The 14,115-nt window shown below is 46.8% G+C and overlaps 2 protein-coding genes across 3 annotated transcripts; one reads left to right on the forward strand and one right to left on the reverse strand.

Annotated features, from left to right (window-relative positions):
* The first annotated feature begins 1,150 nt into the window (after window positions 1–1,150).
* On the forward strand, window positions 1,151–12,751 carry LOC123047319 (auxin response factor 12). Its single transcript, XM_044470838.1, has 16 exons — window positions 1,151–1,303; window positions 1,420–1,586; window positions 1,738–1,847; window positions 1,968–2,066; window positions 2,175–2,231; window positions 2,337–2,492; window positions 2,595–2,679; window positions 7,124–7,214; window positions 7,299–7,463; window positions 7,546–7,668; window positions 7,841–7,916; window positions 8,305–8,452; window positions 9,410–10,440; window positions 10,514–10,704; window positions 11,290–11,411; window positions 12,324–12,751. The coding sequence occupies exons 2-15, from the start codon at window positions 1,514–1,516 to the stop codon at window positions 11,384–11,386; spliced, it is 2,502 nt and encodes an 833-aa protein (XP_044326773.1). The 5' UTR covers window positions 1,151–1,303; window positions 1,420–1,513; the 3' UTR covers window positions 11,387–11,411; window positions 12,324–12,751.
* On the reverse strand, window positions 2,845–6,692 carry LOC123047320 (transcription factor Maf). 2 transcript variants are annotated; one of them, XM_044470839.1, is made up of 3 exons: window positions 6,048–6,692; window positions 5,367–5,460; window positions 2,845–3,555 (listed from the first exon to the last, which is right to left on the reverse strand). In XM_044470839.1, the coding sequence occupies exons 2-3, from the start codon at window positions 5,381–5,383 to the stop codon at window positions 3,111–3,113; spliced, it is 462 nt and encodes a 153-aa protein (XP_044326774.1). In that variant the 5' UTR covers window positions 5,384–5,460; window positions 6,048–6,692; the 3' UTR covers window positions 2,845–3,110. The 2 variants fall into 2 exon arrangements, 1 of the variants encoding a protein (XP_044326774.1); XR_006422939.1 differs by lacking the exon at window positions 6,048–6,692 and having other exon boundaries at window positions 5,392–5,464.
* Window positions 12,752–14,115: the final 1,364 nt, after the last annotated feature.

Raw genomic sequence — 14,115 nt, forward strand, 5'->3', positions numbered from 1 at the left:
GGTACGAGCGGCATGTCGCGCGCAGCGGCAGTGCAGTGCACCGATGAGTGGACGTGACACGATCGGCTCTAAACCTGGGCAAACGTCGGGCCGGGCTGGCCATGCCCGGGTTTAATCGGCTCCGTACCCCGTACCCATCCTCTCCCCTTTTCTTTTCTTTATTTAGTGCTCCGTGCCGTCACGTACGCGAACACAGTGACTGCCCGTGTGCTAATCACGGGCCGGATTAAGGGTGCCGAGGGCTCGGACCGGTCGCCGGTGCGGCGAGTGGTTGCGGCGGGTGACACGAGTTAATCAACGACCGGCCGCCCGCCCGCCCGCCGAGTTTAGCACCCTACGAGGTAGTACTAGTTAGTAATAAAGAGATTAATGTTCGGAAGATGCCATCCATCATCAGTTTTTTGGCCGTCGCCGCCGAAGATGCCGCCATCATGCAGAAATACTGCCCCTTTGAGGGACAAAGAAAAACGTCAAAATTCCGGCAGCTTATCATGTTAGTCCCGCGGCAGGCAGTTCGACACGAGGATGTGGGGCGCTTTATCGCGGCGGCGACGAGTCCGTCGTGTTAGTGTTAGCTGAACTGTACCGGCAAAGAGAGGAGAGTACGCACGCACAGTGCTGGGAGAAAGGCATCGCATGATGGACGGACGGATGCGTACGTGCGCACCAGGCGTCTCGTACACGGGCCGCGGGATCGCGTCGCTCGCTGCTCATCTCGATGGATGGATGGGCGGCATCTATTCCGGTCCGGCTCGGCTCGGACGAACGAGATGATTTTTCTTGAAAAGCGGCACGCGGAATCTGGTGGGAGGGAGGGAGTGGACAAACGCGTCCCAGCGAGCGGTGGGCTGTGGGCTGCTGCGTGTGACCTGTGACTGCGGGTTTCACAGGCGGCCTGGCCCACGCCGCAGAGATACCTCCACGCTAGCACTGCCAGTGCTAGTGATGAGAGAGTGGGCGGTGGGCAGTGGGATTACGGGCGGGGGCGGGGTTACGCCCGACAGCGGCTTACATGAGCCCATAAAATACGGCTTTTTCGAAAACCCGCTTTCCAACTTTCCTCTCTCCTCTCGCCTCGCTTTATTCAAAACTCTCTCTTCGCTTCTCTCTCCTCCGCACTGTGCACACGCGCACTCCCACTCCCACTCCCACTCCCACTCTCTCTCTCTCGCAGTCTCGTCCCGCTTAAATGCCCCGGACCTAATCATTCCCACCCCCCCCCCTCTCTCTCCCTCTCTCTCTCCACCCCCACCCTCCTGGCCGGCCACCATGGCGATCTCCGAGCTCGCTCGGGTGAGATGAGGTAGGCGCCGCGCGTGTCCGTCCCATATTTGATGCCGCCTCCTCCCTTTTTATCCGTCTCGTTGGCCGGCTTGCGGGAGTGGCCGGCGGCTGACGCGGTGGCTTTGGTTGTTGCAGAATGCGGCGGATTTGAGGATGGGGTTCCGCCGGGCGGATTTGTGAGAGGGGTGCTTGGTTTTTGGTCTTGGTGTTGCGGGTGCGTGCGGGGGAGATGAGCTCCTCGTCCGGGGCCAGCCTCGGCGGCCAGCCGCCGCCGCCGCCGCCCGCCGCGCCGCCGGAGGAAGGTCTGTGGCTCGCTAGGTCTTGTTGTTCGCTCGGTTGTTTATTGCTTGCTTGCTTGCTTGCTGCACGCGTACGCGCGTGCCTCGCCTTTCTTCTCCCCTTCGTTTGTTTAATATAAGCTGACGATTTCATTTGCTGTGCGTGCGGACGCAGAGAAGAAGAACCTCAACTCGGAGCTGTGGCACGCCTGCGCCGGCCCGCTCGTCTGCCTCCCCACCCTCGGCACGCGCGTCGTCTACTTCCCGCAGGGCCACAGCGAGCAGGTCAGCTCCTACGTCTCCCTTTCCCTCGGCTGTTTCGTTCTTAACCTCCATGCGTGCAAGCTGGTTGATGTATTGCCTGCATCTTGTTTTCCTAACGCGCGTGCGTACTTCATGGTGAAGGTGGCGGCGTCGACGAACAAGGAGGTGGAGGGGCACATCCCCAACTACCCCAACCTGCCGCCGCAGCTCATCTGCCAGCTGCACGACGTCACAATGCATGTACGTCTTCTTCCAACCTACGATTTCTCAGATGCGGCGATCCTACTGTCTATTTCGGCGCTGCCGCGGCCGCCGAGCTTGGTGACAACCACCTGTGCGTGCGTGCAGGCCGATGTGGAGACCGACGAAGTGTACGCGCAGATGACGCTGCAGCCGCTGAACCCGGTAAGGCAGCCCCGCCGATGTGTATTTCATTTTCATGATTGTTGTAGTTGAAATGGTGTGATGCTCATGGAGTACGATGCTTTTCTCATCTGTGCGTGTTGGCAGCAAGAGCAGAACGACGCGTACCTGCCGGCGGAGATGGGGATCATGAGCAAGCAGCCGACCAACTACTTCTGCAAGACGCTGACGGCCAGCGACACCAGCACGCACGGCGGCTTCTCCGTGCCGCGCCGTGCCGCCGAGCGCGTCTTCCCCCCTCTGGTGTGATGAGTGTGTTTAGCTCTGGCCAGCGTTCCTTCCCTTTTGCACCGTGGCTTTTGGGTCTGCTGTTGCCAATAACAGGTGGTATAGTGTGGTTTGTAGGATTTCACGCAGCAGCCTCCTGCTCAGGAGCTAATTGCGCGGGATATTCACGACGTGGAGTGGAAGTTCAGGCACATCTTCCGAGGCAAGTTTCGAGAATCCCCAGGGCTTATATTCTTACTAGGTCATCGTGAAGTCTGCTGGTCTTAAATGAAGTTTCTTAATTAGTTTGGCTTTGAACTGACATGGTACAGTTTGACTTTCTCATCACTGATCATTGATCAAATCATGTCCTTTTTAACATCGGCTGTTCGTGCACAATGTGATTTGGGCATCTCTTTATGGGAGGAAACAGTCAGTACATGAAGTTCTCTTTAATGGGCTTGCAAAAGAAGAATTTCTTGGAGTAATTACTTGGATAGTACTGCGCTGGAACCTGAGTGCAGTACTGTATCGAATATAAGTAACAATTGACAATAATATTTTGTCAGATGTTTTCTGAAGTACTCCCTCTGTACCGAAATGTAGGTCGCTGGGGCAAATGTTCCGACCAGGTGAAAATGGGCAAATGGACATTTATACCCTTAGTTTAAATTTTGAATCAGGTCGCTGGATCGTCTTCCACCTCCGCCACCGCCCCTGCCCTCCACCTCCGCCTCCGGCCCCGCCCTCCACCTCCGCCTCCGCCCCCGCCTCCGTCCCCGCCCTCCACCTCCGCCTCGGCCCCCGCCTCCACCTCCACCCACGCCGTCCTGGGGCTCCTCCTGGACCGCGCGCGCCCAGGTGATGCTCTGCTGCCGCCTGCTCGTGGAGGCGAGCTGGTGCTGTGCTGCTGTCCGCTGGTGGAGTCGAGCTGCTGCTCTGCTGCCGGCTGCTGGTGAAGGCGAGCTGGTGCCCGCACGCGCCCAGGGGAGCTGCTGCCGCTGAAGCACTCACCGCACACAGGAGCTGCTGCCGCTGAAGTACTCGCCGCTGCACAGGAGCTGCTGGCCTAGGTTCATCTCCTCGCCCAGTACCCGCTCTGCATCAATTTGATGATCATAAGCAATCAGATGATCATAAACTAAGACTTGCTCATATGAGTAAACAATTTGATGATCATAAACAAGAGTAATTCAAAGAAATATTTGTTGCCAATAATTCAAGACAAGAGTAATTCAAGAGATAATTGCTGCCAATGATTCGAGTGAATACTCCATCAGAATTTGTTCAAATTATTGAGATGACGACGGATAGACGACATGTAATTAACCTGGGGAGAAAAGGCCACCAATAACCATGAGTTCATGTATTGGTTTTGATCTCAGGAAGCAAGGTTTTGATTTCTTACAACATGCCACTACTCTAGGAGAAAATTTTGGTATCTCATGAAGAAATTATGAGGTTTACTCTGCCAATAGCCCTGATCTGAATGGCCTTGACCTTGGGTTCTTCAACTCGTTGCAATCTCTAACAGATTGTCTAAGCCCTAGAACGCTTCAAGATCTTATCAAGGGTGTGCTAGATGAATTTGAAAACTATGAGGTTTACAAGCTGAACAGAGTTTTCCTATCTCCACAAGCTTGCATGGTTGAAATCTTGAACCATGCAGGGGGCAATGGGTATAAAATACCCCATGCGAACAAGGAAAGGCTAGAGAACCTTGGGATGCTACCTCCAAGACTTACATGCCCTCCAGAGGTATATGCAAATACCCTGCACAATCTTGGGATAATGGAGAGAGTTGCTTGTTGAGATGCTTGTCGAGATGCTTGAGGAGTTGCTTGTTGAGATGCTTGTCGAGATGCTTGTTGAGATGCTTGAGGAGTTGCTTGTTGAGATGCTTGAGGAGTTGCTTGTTGAGATGCTTGAGGAGTTGCTTGTTGAGTTGCTTGTCGAGATGCTAGTTGAGATGCTTGAGGAGTTGCTTGTTGAGATGCCTATCGAGATGCTTGTTGAGATGCTTGAGGAGTTGCTTGTTGAGATGCTTGTCGAGTTGCTTGTTAAGATGCTTGTGATTATTTGTGTGGAGTATGTGTAACTCCTTGTTTGTGTGGAGTATGCGTAACCCTAGAGATGTGGCTTGTGTGGAGTATATGTAACTCCTTGAGAAGAGACTTGTGTGGAGTGCATCATTTGTATGATCATTTTCGGAAACCCCATGTGAAATTACTCCATATGTTTGCAAAAGGCTTCTATGGACTGGATTTTACTCCATACATATGATCATTTTTGTTTGAAAAGTTTCATTTAATTTTGTGTGGAGTACATCATTTGTGTGATCATTTTTGTTTAATTAAGAGAGAAGAGGAGAGGGCACTGGAAGAGAGAGAGAGAGAGAGAGAAGAGAAGAGAGGGAACCGGAAGATAATCCAGTTTCATTTGATTTAGGTCTCATATTGTTGCACTATTGTAAGAACTACTCCTACTCCAAGAACTACTCCTACTCCTATTTTTAATTAAAACTAAACAGCAGGTCCACATGATTCTAATTTTAATTTAAGGAAAATTCCACACGATTTTACTTGTATGGCCTATCGCGATTTTACTGAAACTACTCCTGATTTTACAGAAACTACTCCTATCATGATTTTGCTGTCATTAATATGCAAGCAACAATTAAGTTCACAATATTATGCAAGTTAACAAGCTTCAGTAGCCCAAGTTTCAGTACATAAGTTAACAGAAGCTACAGACGACAACTTTTAAAAGAAGCTACTCTGCACTCTACCTGCAGTAGATAAACAAATTGTATACAGGGAGTATGTACTGAGATTGCAGTGAAAACAAATAAGAAGAACACATTTAGTCTGATTGTGTTATTGACAATTTAAAGCATTTTTTGATACACACATTGTGAATGATGGCATGGTCTTACAGTAGCTGGAGCTTCCAAGACACTCAGGGCATTCCTCTTCAACTTCACCTCCACACCATTCTTCAGAACCTGCTTTTATGATAATATCTCAGGAATTAGAACAAGATACCACATTTGGTTGCTTGACTAGCTAATTTCTGAAAAGAAAAGTGAAGTCAAAAGACATTATTTCTTTCACTCCATTGCAATTGTCAATCATTATAGAGAACCAGCCACTAGCTAAGCAGAGTTTCAGTGGGATGCCCAAATAATAATTGGAAGCAAGAATCACTTTATAAGCAGAGTTTCAGTAGAATCTCAAGATTCATAGCAGAGTGAGAATCCAGCATCTGATATCTGGAGGATTGGTGAACACTGAACATTTGATGCAGTTACATAAATCCAAAGCTATACTAAGTTACCAGCAGTAAGAATCACTTTATAACACAGCAAAAAATTGCAGCACAAGGTAACTATTCCAAGACTGAACTTAGCGCAGTAGGTGAACCTGCCTCAGACATCATAACAGACGGGATATCACTTCAGCAAGGTCGATAACAGCCTGAATTTAGCGCAAGAAAACAAAGGTTCTTGGCACCGAAACAACCAAGACTGGATGTCCTGCTGCAATGGGGATAAGACTGGTTCTTGGCACCAAAACAAGACGAATCGCTCACCTGCAGTAATGGGACAGGAACTCCCTGTAGTCCCCGTAGTCCGGCGCCGCCGCCACGGAATTGTTCGCCACTAGTGGCTCCCTGCGCTCGCCGCGGACTGACGGCATGGGCAGCCCGCCCAAGGACGCGGCGGAGGCCTCCTCCCCCAGTGCCTCCCCCGGGGGCCTCCACCACCAGCAGCAGCTCCGATTCCGCCTCTTCAAGCGCCCGAGCGCCGGCGGGGCCGCCGGCGACGTCGTGCTGGGCCTGGGGATCCGGGAGAGGAGGGAGCTGGGCCGAGTCTTCTTCGCCTTCTGTAGGGGTGGAGGTAGGAGCTAGGGAGGGGTGGATCCACCGGCGCACGTAGATCGAGCGCCCGCGCGCCTCCACCGCATAGAAGCTCGTCACCGGCGGAAAAAAATCAAATTTTTCAGTGGCGCATACAGACTGTGACTGGAGGACGGGTGGTGGAAGAGGCCGGCGACGTCGAGAGGGAGAGGCAGAGAGACCGACGTCGAGGGGGAGTGGCAGAGGGGAGGCTGGCGATGGGGACGCGGGCCGCCGACGAGCGGATCTGGGAGAGTGACTGGGAGAGCGAATGGAGCTAGCGCTGTGAGCGACTGAGCGAGCGAGCGGTGCGGACAGTGAACGAACGATGCGGGAGGGCAAATTGGGAAAGTGAAAGAATTTCGTAACGTGACGAAAATTACAGTACGATCGCTTAAACGACCTACATTTCGGAACAGAGGGAGTACTTAATATGGGAGTCAGGCACTAACAAATTGCATATGGAGCACTCTAGTCCCTGAACTGGTGTTCACTCCTTCTAACCTGTACAAATGTACTATGTGTTTTTTTCCCTTATGTCTTGGGCTCGTATTTCCCATGGAGTATATTTTTTTTTTGAGGATTCTTAAGTGCTGAATATACTCTATATTTTAAAGAAAATGCACTTCATTTTGCATCACCATGATTAACAAAGGTTGTCATCACACACATATTAATTGAACAACACTGAAAAGCTGTTTTATGGTACTATTTGTTAGCATCGCATATTGTTGCCTTTTTATATTAATAAGTATGCTTATTTTTCACAGGCCAGCCCAAACGACACTTGCTAACTACTGGCTGGAGTGTGTTCGTTAGCGCCAAAAGACTAGTTGCTGGAGACTCGGTGCTCTTCATATGGTTTGTTTACTATTTATTCTTGTGCTTGTGGAAAAAATTGGACTTGGTAAAGAAGTAGGACTTACTGTTTTTTTTGTGATCTAGGAACGAGAAAAACCAGCTTTGGCTAGGAATCAGGCGTGCCAACCGGACACAGACTGTGATGCCTTCCTCTGTTCTTTCGAGTGACAGCATGCACATAGGGCTCCTTGCAGCTGCGGCTCATGCTGCTTCTACAAACAGCCGCTTCACAATTTTCTACAATCCGAGGTAATTTGGATTGTTTCGTTAACATGTGGTGATGCTACATTTCCTTTTTGTGGTCAAATCTTACAAAGAAGAATGTTTGTAGGGCATGTCCATCAGAATTTGTCATACCACTCTCAAAGTACATCAAGGCTGTTTTTCACACCCGGATATCGGTCGGCATGCGGTTCAGGATGCTCTTTGAGACCGAGGAATCTAGTGTTCGCAGGTGAAGTAGCAAAATCACAAACTCAATCTTGCTTCTAGATTGTGCACTTTATCCTTGTTGTTCTCTTGGTTATTTAGTACCATAAAATGTTTGCAGGATGTAATGGCAATGACTAAAGTTACCTTTCTCTTTTTTGCTGAAAGAAACTGATGAGATATTAAATGAAATACAGGTACATGGGGACAATAACAGAAGTAAGTGATGCTGATCCAGTGCGTTGGGCTAGTTCCTACTGGAGATCGGTTAAGGTAAGAGTTGTTTTTTTCCCTTAAGATTTTTCTTTGGATTGCTGCCTGGTTGGTTCCCCCACTTATCTGGTTTATTTAGTTGCCAGCTGCTTTTCGAATTGCAGTTTTTTTTTTCTTTTTTTGTGCCTTCGATGATATTTCATTTATTCTCTCTTTTATTACGGTATACCATTCTCTTTCATAACAGAAATTTTGCATCCGTGTTATATCTTAAGATGTTATCGTAATTATGCTATTGTTTGGTCAGAAAAAAATTAGTTTTATTTAATCATTGTGTTTTATGTAAAGAGTTACTTGCCTCCTTTTCATTTGTCTTCTTCTTCAGACTCTTTGGAAGTACGATTATTCGAGGAGTCACTAACAAGTATCTTTGATGCTGTAAATGTAGGTTGGTTGGGATGAATCAACTGCTGGGGAAAGACCGCCTAGAGTTTCTTTATGGGAGATTGAACCATTGACAACCTTCCCTATGTATCCGTCATTGTTTCCGCTGAGGGTTAAGCATCCCTGGTATTCTGGTGTAGCAGGCCTTCAAGGTACTATTTAGTCATTGTTCTCTATATGTAGTCTGTTAGGAGTTACATCATTGTGCGTTTGCTATGTGCGTGGCACCTAGGATCTAGACCTCTTTTCCTACATGTACAGAATGACCTTTTGATTGCATTCAAATCACTGCACTTGCTACATTATAACAAGAATAACATAAGTCAACGATAACATGGGATCAAGATTACCTTCATTAACCTTTGGTTCAATGCTAAGCAGTGGAGTAATTGGAACTGTGTATCTGTAAGACTGGAGCCTTATGAGCCTGTAGTGTATGCCATCTGGTGTGTGAACCCCACCTGGTGTCAAAGTATGAGATATGAAGTTGGAACTTGGAAGCATGTTGATTTATCCACTGGGAACGAATGTTACTAGTGATGTGATCTAATGTCAAAAACGCTCTTATATTATGGACGGAGGGAGTAATAGTTTGTTTATTTGATATATGCATCAACTGAAGTTTGTATTCCGCTATCCTTTATCAGTAGTAGTGCAAGTTAGATTAGTGTACGTGAGATCTGGATTTATCCTAAGCAAAGTCAGCCCTTTAAGCGCCAAGGTGGATGAATGATATTCATCAGAGTCTCCATGCATGCTACATACTCCCTCCGTTTCTAAATATAAGTCTTTTTAGAGATTCCAATATGAACTACATACTGATGTATATAGACATATTTTAGAATGTAGATTCACTCATTTTGCTCTGTATGTAGTCCGCATTGGAATCCCTAAAAAGACTTATAGGAGTATTTAGGAACGGAGGGAGTAGATTGCTACACATTTTAGATTTTCTTTTGCATGTTCCCTTCCCCGGACACATTTTAGACTTATAGGGCTGCCCTTTATTTTCTTGTCATTGGAAATTACACTAATCGGCTTACTTCTGTTTTTCTTTCTAGCCTTTCTTAATCACATATTCCTTTATTAATTATTGTATTTCACTTAAGATGACAGCAATGCTTTGATGTGGCTGAGAGGAGTTGCTGGAGATGGAGGTTATCAGTCTATGAACTTTCAGTCACCTGGTATTGGCTCCTGGGGACAACAGAGGCTCCATCCTTCTTTGATGAGTACGGAGCATGATCAGTACCAAGCAGTAGTTGCTGCTGCTGCCGCCGCCTCCCAGTCTGGTGGTTATATGAAACAACAATTCCTAAACCTTCAGCAGCCTATGCAGTCGCCTCAAGAACACTGCAACCTCAACCCGCTGTTGCAGCAACAGATCTTGCAGCAAGCAAGCCAACAGCAAACTGTTAGTGCTGATAGTCAGAATATTCAGACAATGCTGAACTCAAGTGCTATCCAGCACCAACTTCAACAGCTCCAGCAACTGCAGCAGGTGCACCAGGTGCAGCAGGCCCAGCAGGCTCACATTGATCAGAAGCAGAAGATTCAATCAGATCAAACATATCATGTTCCTACTAGTGCGTCTCTCCCAAGTCCAACATCACTACCAAGCCATCTGCGTGAAAAATTTGGCTTCTCTGATCCTAATGCTAATTCGTCAAGCTTCACCACTTCTAGCAGCAGCGACAACATGCTGGAATCGAACTTCCTTCAGGGGAATTCGAAAGCTGTGGACTTGTCTAGATTCAATCAGCCAGTAGCTAGCGATCAGCAGCAGCAGCAGCAGCAACAGCAGCAGCAGGCTTGGAAGCAGAAGTTTATGGGTTCACAGTCACTGTCTTTTGGGGGCTCGGGTTTGCTTAATTCACCCACAAGTAAAGATGGTTCTCTTGAGAGCAAAATTGGTTCTGATGTGCAAAATCAGTCCCTTTTTAGTCCTCAAGTTGATTCTTCCTCCCTACTGTACAACATGGTGCCTAACATGACTTCAAATGTTGCGGATAATAACATGTCTACGATTCCTTCTGGATCAACATATCTGCAAAGTCCCATGTATGGTTGTTTGGACGACTCTTCTGGTATATTTCAGAATACAGGAGAGAATGACCCAACAAGCAGAACATTCGTGAAGGTAGTTGTAGTATGTTGCGTCTTTTTACATCAAGTATAAACCCTTTCTTATGGAATCATTACATATTTTGCAGGTTTATAAGTCAGGATCAGTGGGGAGGTCCTTGGACATCACCCGGTTCTCCAATTATGCTGAACTTCGGGAAGAACTGGGTCAGATGTACGGCATTAGGGGTCAGTTGGATGACCCCGATAGATCAGGCTGGCAGCTTGTATTCGTCGACAGGGAGAATGATGTGCTTCTCCTTGGAGACGACCCTTGGGAGTAAGAAACCATTTTTTAGAGTGTTGATTTCCTTTATGAGTTTCCTGAAGTGTTTATATCCGCGTTATAAATTCAGGTTGTTACAATGTATGATACATTTTTCTGTTTTTCACTTTTTCTTAGGTGATAATTTTTTACATCACATAGTTTTAGGTTTCTCTTATGTGTGCTAACTTTTTGGATCGCATAGTATAGATGGTATTTAGTTGCCACAAAGTAGTATGTTTCTCTATATACTTAATTGATATGGCCTTGGTGTTGCTAAACTTGGTTTTCTGATAACTGCACTTCATAGCTTATCAAGACACGTTCTAGGTTAAATGTGTATGCCTTCTGCATCTACTATCAATACTGAATATGCAGAGTACCCGGTGCCTAATTGATATGGTCTGAGGACACATGTTATTTTAAGACTGCGGAGTGTGTACAATTCCTAATTTATATGGTCTGAGGACACATGTTATATTAGTTACATTCGCCTAATTGATATGGTCTGAGGACACAAGTTATTTTAAGACTGCAGAGTGTGTACAATTCCATGTGTGCTTTATTCTGAACCACATCATCTCCATGTCAATTGTGCAGGTCATTTGTCAATAGTGTATGGTACATCAAGATACTTTCACCAGAGGATGTGCACAAGTTGGGCAAGCAAGGAAATGATCCACGTTACCTTTCCTAAGTGCAAGATCATTGTGCTGTTTCTGGTAATTAATATTGCTCCGTTGTTTACTTACTGTACATACTAATTATTGGATTTCGTCATGAGCTCTGTTAAAAAAAATTCAGATCATTATGTTAACGTGTCTTCAACCTATCATAAATTTGATATTAATAGGGATTCATGGGTGAAGTAGGTTTCCTCATTATTTTCGAGGGCAAGAATAGGTGTTTGCTCTCAGACTTGACCCCCTGAAAAAAAAAACTTCGAAAACAAATAAAGCCACCGTGAAGTGTAGTATTTAGATTTTTGTTGGGTTTTGAGATTTGTCAAGACAGTCGTTTTGGTAGCTGGACAGATAATAAAGCAAAAATGTCCAGGAATTATGTCTGACTATGGTAGACCTAAATCTTCTCATACAATTGATGCTTTCAGAGTTAAATAATGGCATAATGCACATGCATCGAAAAGTGAACTGTAATTGATATTCTTTGTTTGTTCTGAGCAGTGGACTTTCATGGAGAAAATTTAGATTTTTGTGGCATCTCTGTGCGTACTACTCCCTCCGTTCCGAATTACTTGTCGCACGTATGGATGTATCTAGATGTATTTTAGTTTTAGATACATCCATTTCAGCGACGAGTAATTTGGAACGGAGGGAGTACATCTCTAGAAAATTCAGGCGCCCAAGTAAAATTTTGAGTAGCTTGGCTGGCACAATCTTGTCATGCATTTTTGCTACTATTTTTAAACGTCCGTTGCTTCTACATGTTTTATCCAGTCAGCACAGCAACTCATTGCCTGCTATAAGAACTTGCTGAATTCTTGTCTGGTCCAAAATAAGTGTTGTGGTTTTAGTTCTGAACTAAAACCACGATACTTATTTTGGATCGGAGGGAGTACTATTTTGGATGTTCATCTGTGTCTACTAACATCTTGACCTGGGCTACATTTGCAGGGTCCAGCGAGGATTCGACAGCACATGGTAGCACCCTTGCTCACGGCGGCACAACATCCCCGGAACCTCCGATCGTCTCATCTTCGTACCTGTCTCTTGCGTGTGCTCCGTGCACGTCTCGAGAGCTCCCCGTCCGTTACCTATCTCCGTCCGGTGCAAGCCACCGACGCCATGAACTGATATTTCTGTAGGTTCCTCTTGGGAATCTGTATCGGTTTAACTTTTATCCTAGATGGTTTGTACCTCGCGCGGCGCGGCAGTATGTCTGCACGTCTGTTCGCGCGCCGCATCAAATCTTTCAAGACTATGCTTAGTTGGTACTCTGTTCGGTCGTATTCTATCTATGTATTCGAGACTCCCAGGCACGCTTTCCTTGAAGAACTGCAATAATTTGAATGCAGGAGGATTATTTCGAGTCGTTCTGATGAGTTCCTGTCGTTGTTTATTTGCTGCTGCTGCATCCTGGATTTCACCGGTTTTCATCTCGATGCTCTGGTTCAGTTGGAGCTTTTCATCTGAAGCTTTTTCGCTGGATTGCGCGATTGGTATGGATGCTGATGCACGGTTGGAATTGCTGAAGAATGTGGTTATGTTTGGTTTATGCCCTAATTTACCCTACCAAATTTTTGGCAGCTCGTGATACTTTGGCTTCTCTTGGTTACCAAAATTTGAGTTGCCTATGGAATCTTGCCAACTCTTTCCGGACGTTCCTTTCAGAAATCTTGCCACTTTTATATATAGACAACAAAGGATCAATGAATCCTAGTGAATGGTTGGCAAAAATTGGTAGGGCATGAACCAGACATACCCATGCCTACAGCCTGCTTGGAATTGAAATTTACGACTGGGACAGGGGGCGTGGAAATACCGTGGCCGTGAACAGCGCTGCGTTGGTGTTGGTACCGGCGACGAGCCGACGGCCGGCGGCGGTCGCGACTGGGGGCGAAGAGGGTGGTCACACATGTGGGCAAATGTAGCTGCCGCCCACTGGTGGGCCATCAGGTGACGGCGGACCGGGAGGAGGCGCGGAGAAGGATCGGAAAATCTGACGGGGATCAGCTGCGGTTGGCCGGCGCCGGCAGGCTGGCGGCGCACGAACCTTGTTGCGGTTTCCCGGTGTTTGCCGGTTTTCAGGCTCGCGTTTGTTGAAGTTGCTAGCGTGAGCGATGGAACTTCTGAAATCTGAACCCTCCTTCCGTTGTTTTTTATTACCATATAAAATGCAATGTTCGTACTTTGTATGACAAAAAAATAGCACACCTTTGATTGTACTTTGAAACTTTTCTCAATGACAGGTGGTTCTGACCTTACCCGTCAGTGAACCCAGGATGTGTTTTTTTGTTGAAGCCACCCAACAAGGGCCGTTCTAGCTGGCAAATGTTCGCCAGCTAGGGTGGCATTTGCGAAATGCTGGCCTGACAGTTTTAGTGTTTGGGGATGGTGTTGTTGACAAAAAAGCATGGCATTTCTTTAATTTTAGTGCATTTTCATCACAAACTGCCACCGTCCGTGGTCTGTGGGGCATTCGCTCAGACCATCCCCGAGCGAACTTTCGGCACATAACATTAACGAACAAATGTGTTGCACTCACTGTTCAAATTGTTAGCCCATATTTATGGTAATCGGCCAGTTAATCCTGATTTCGTAGGTCAGAAATGCTATAAAGTCTTATCCATTGCGTTAGCTGGTCTAGCGGATTAACTCGTTGTCGAGCCAATTTATTGTCTATAAGGTGGCCTGCATAATTGGAGAGAGAAATTTTGGCCCATTCCCTCCTCTCTTTTTTTCTTTC

Source organism: Triticum aestivum, chromosome 2B (genome assembly GCF_018294505.1).
Source record: "Triticum aestivum cultivar Chinese Spring chromosome 2B, IWGSC CS RefSeq v2.1, whole genome shotgun sequence".
Lineage (NCBI taxonomy): Eukaryota > Viridiplantae > Streptophyta > Magnoliopsida > Poales > Poaceae > Triticum > Triticum aestivum.

Excerpts from the sequence above, each read along its gene's own strand:
- LOC123047319 (XM_044470838.1), top strand. The coding sequence starts at position 1,514 with ATGAGCTCCTCGTCCGGGGCCAGCCTCGGCGGCCAGCCGCCGCCGCCG. Across the intron at positions 8,453-9,409 it reads TGGTGTAGCAGGCCTTCAAG|ATGACAGCAATGCTTTGATG; the intron begins GTACTATTTAGT and ends ATTTCACTTAAG. Across the intron at positions 10,441-10,513 it reads CAAGCAGAACATTCGTGAAG|GTTTATAAGTCAGGATCAGT; the intron begins GTAGTTGTAGTA and ends CATATTTTGCAG.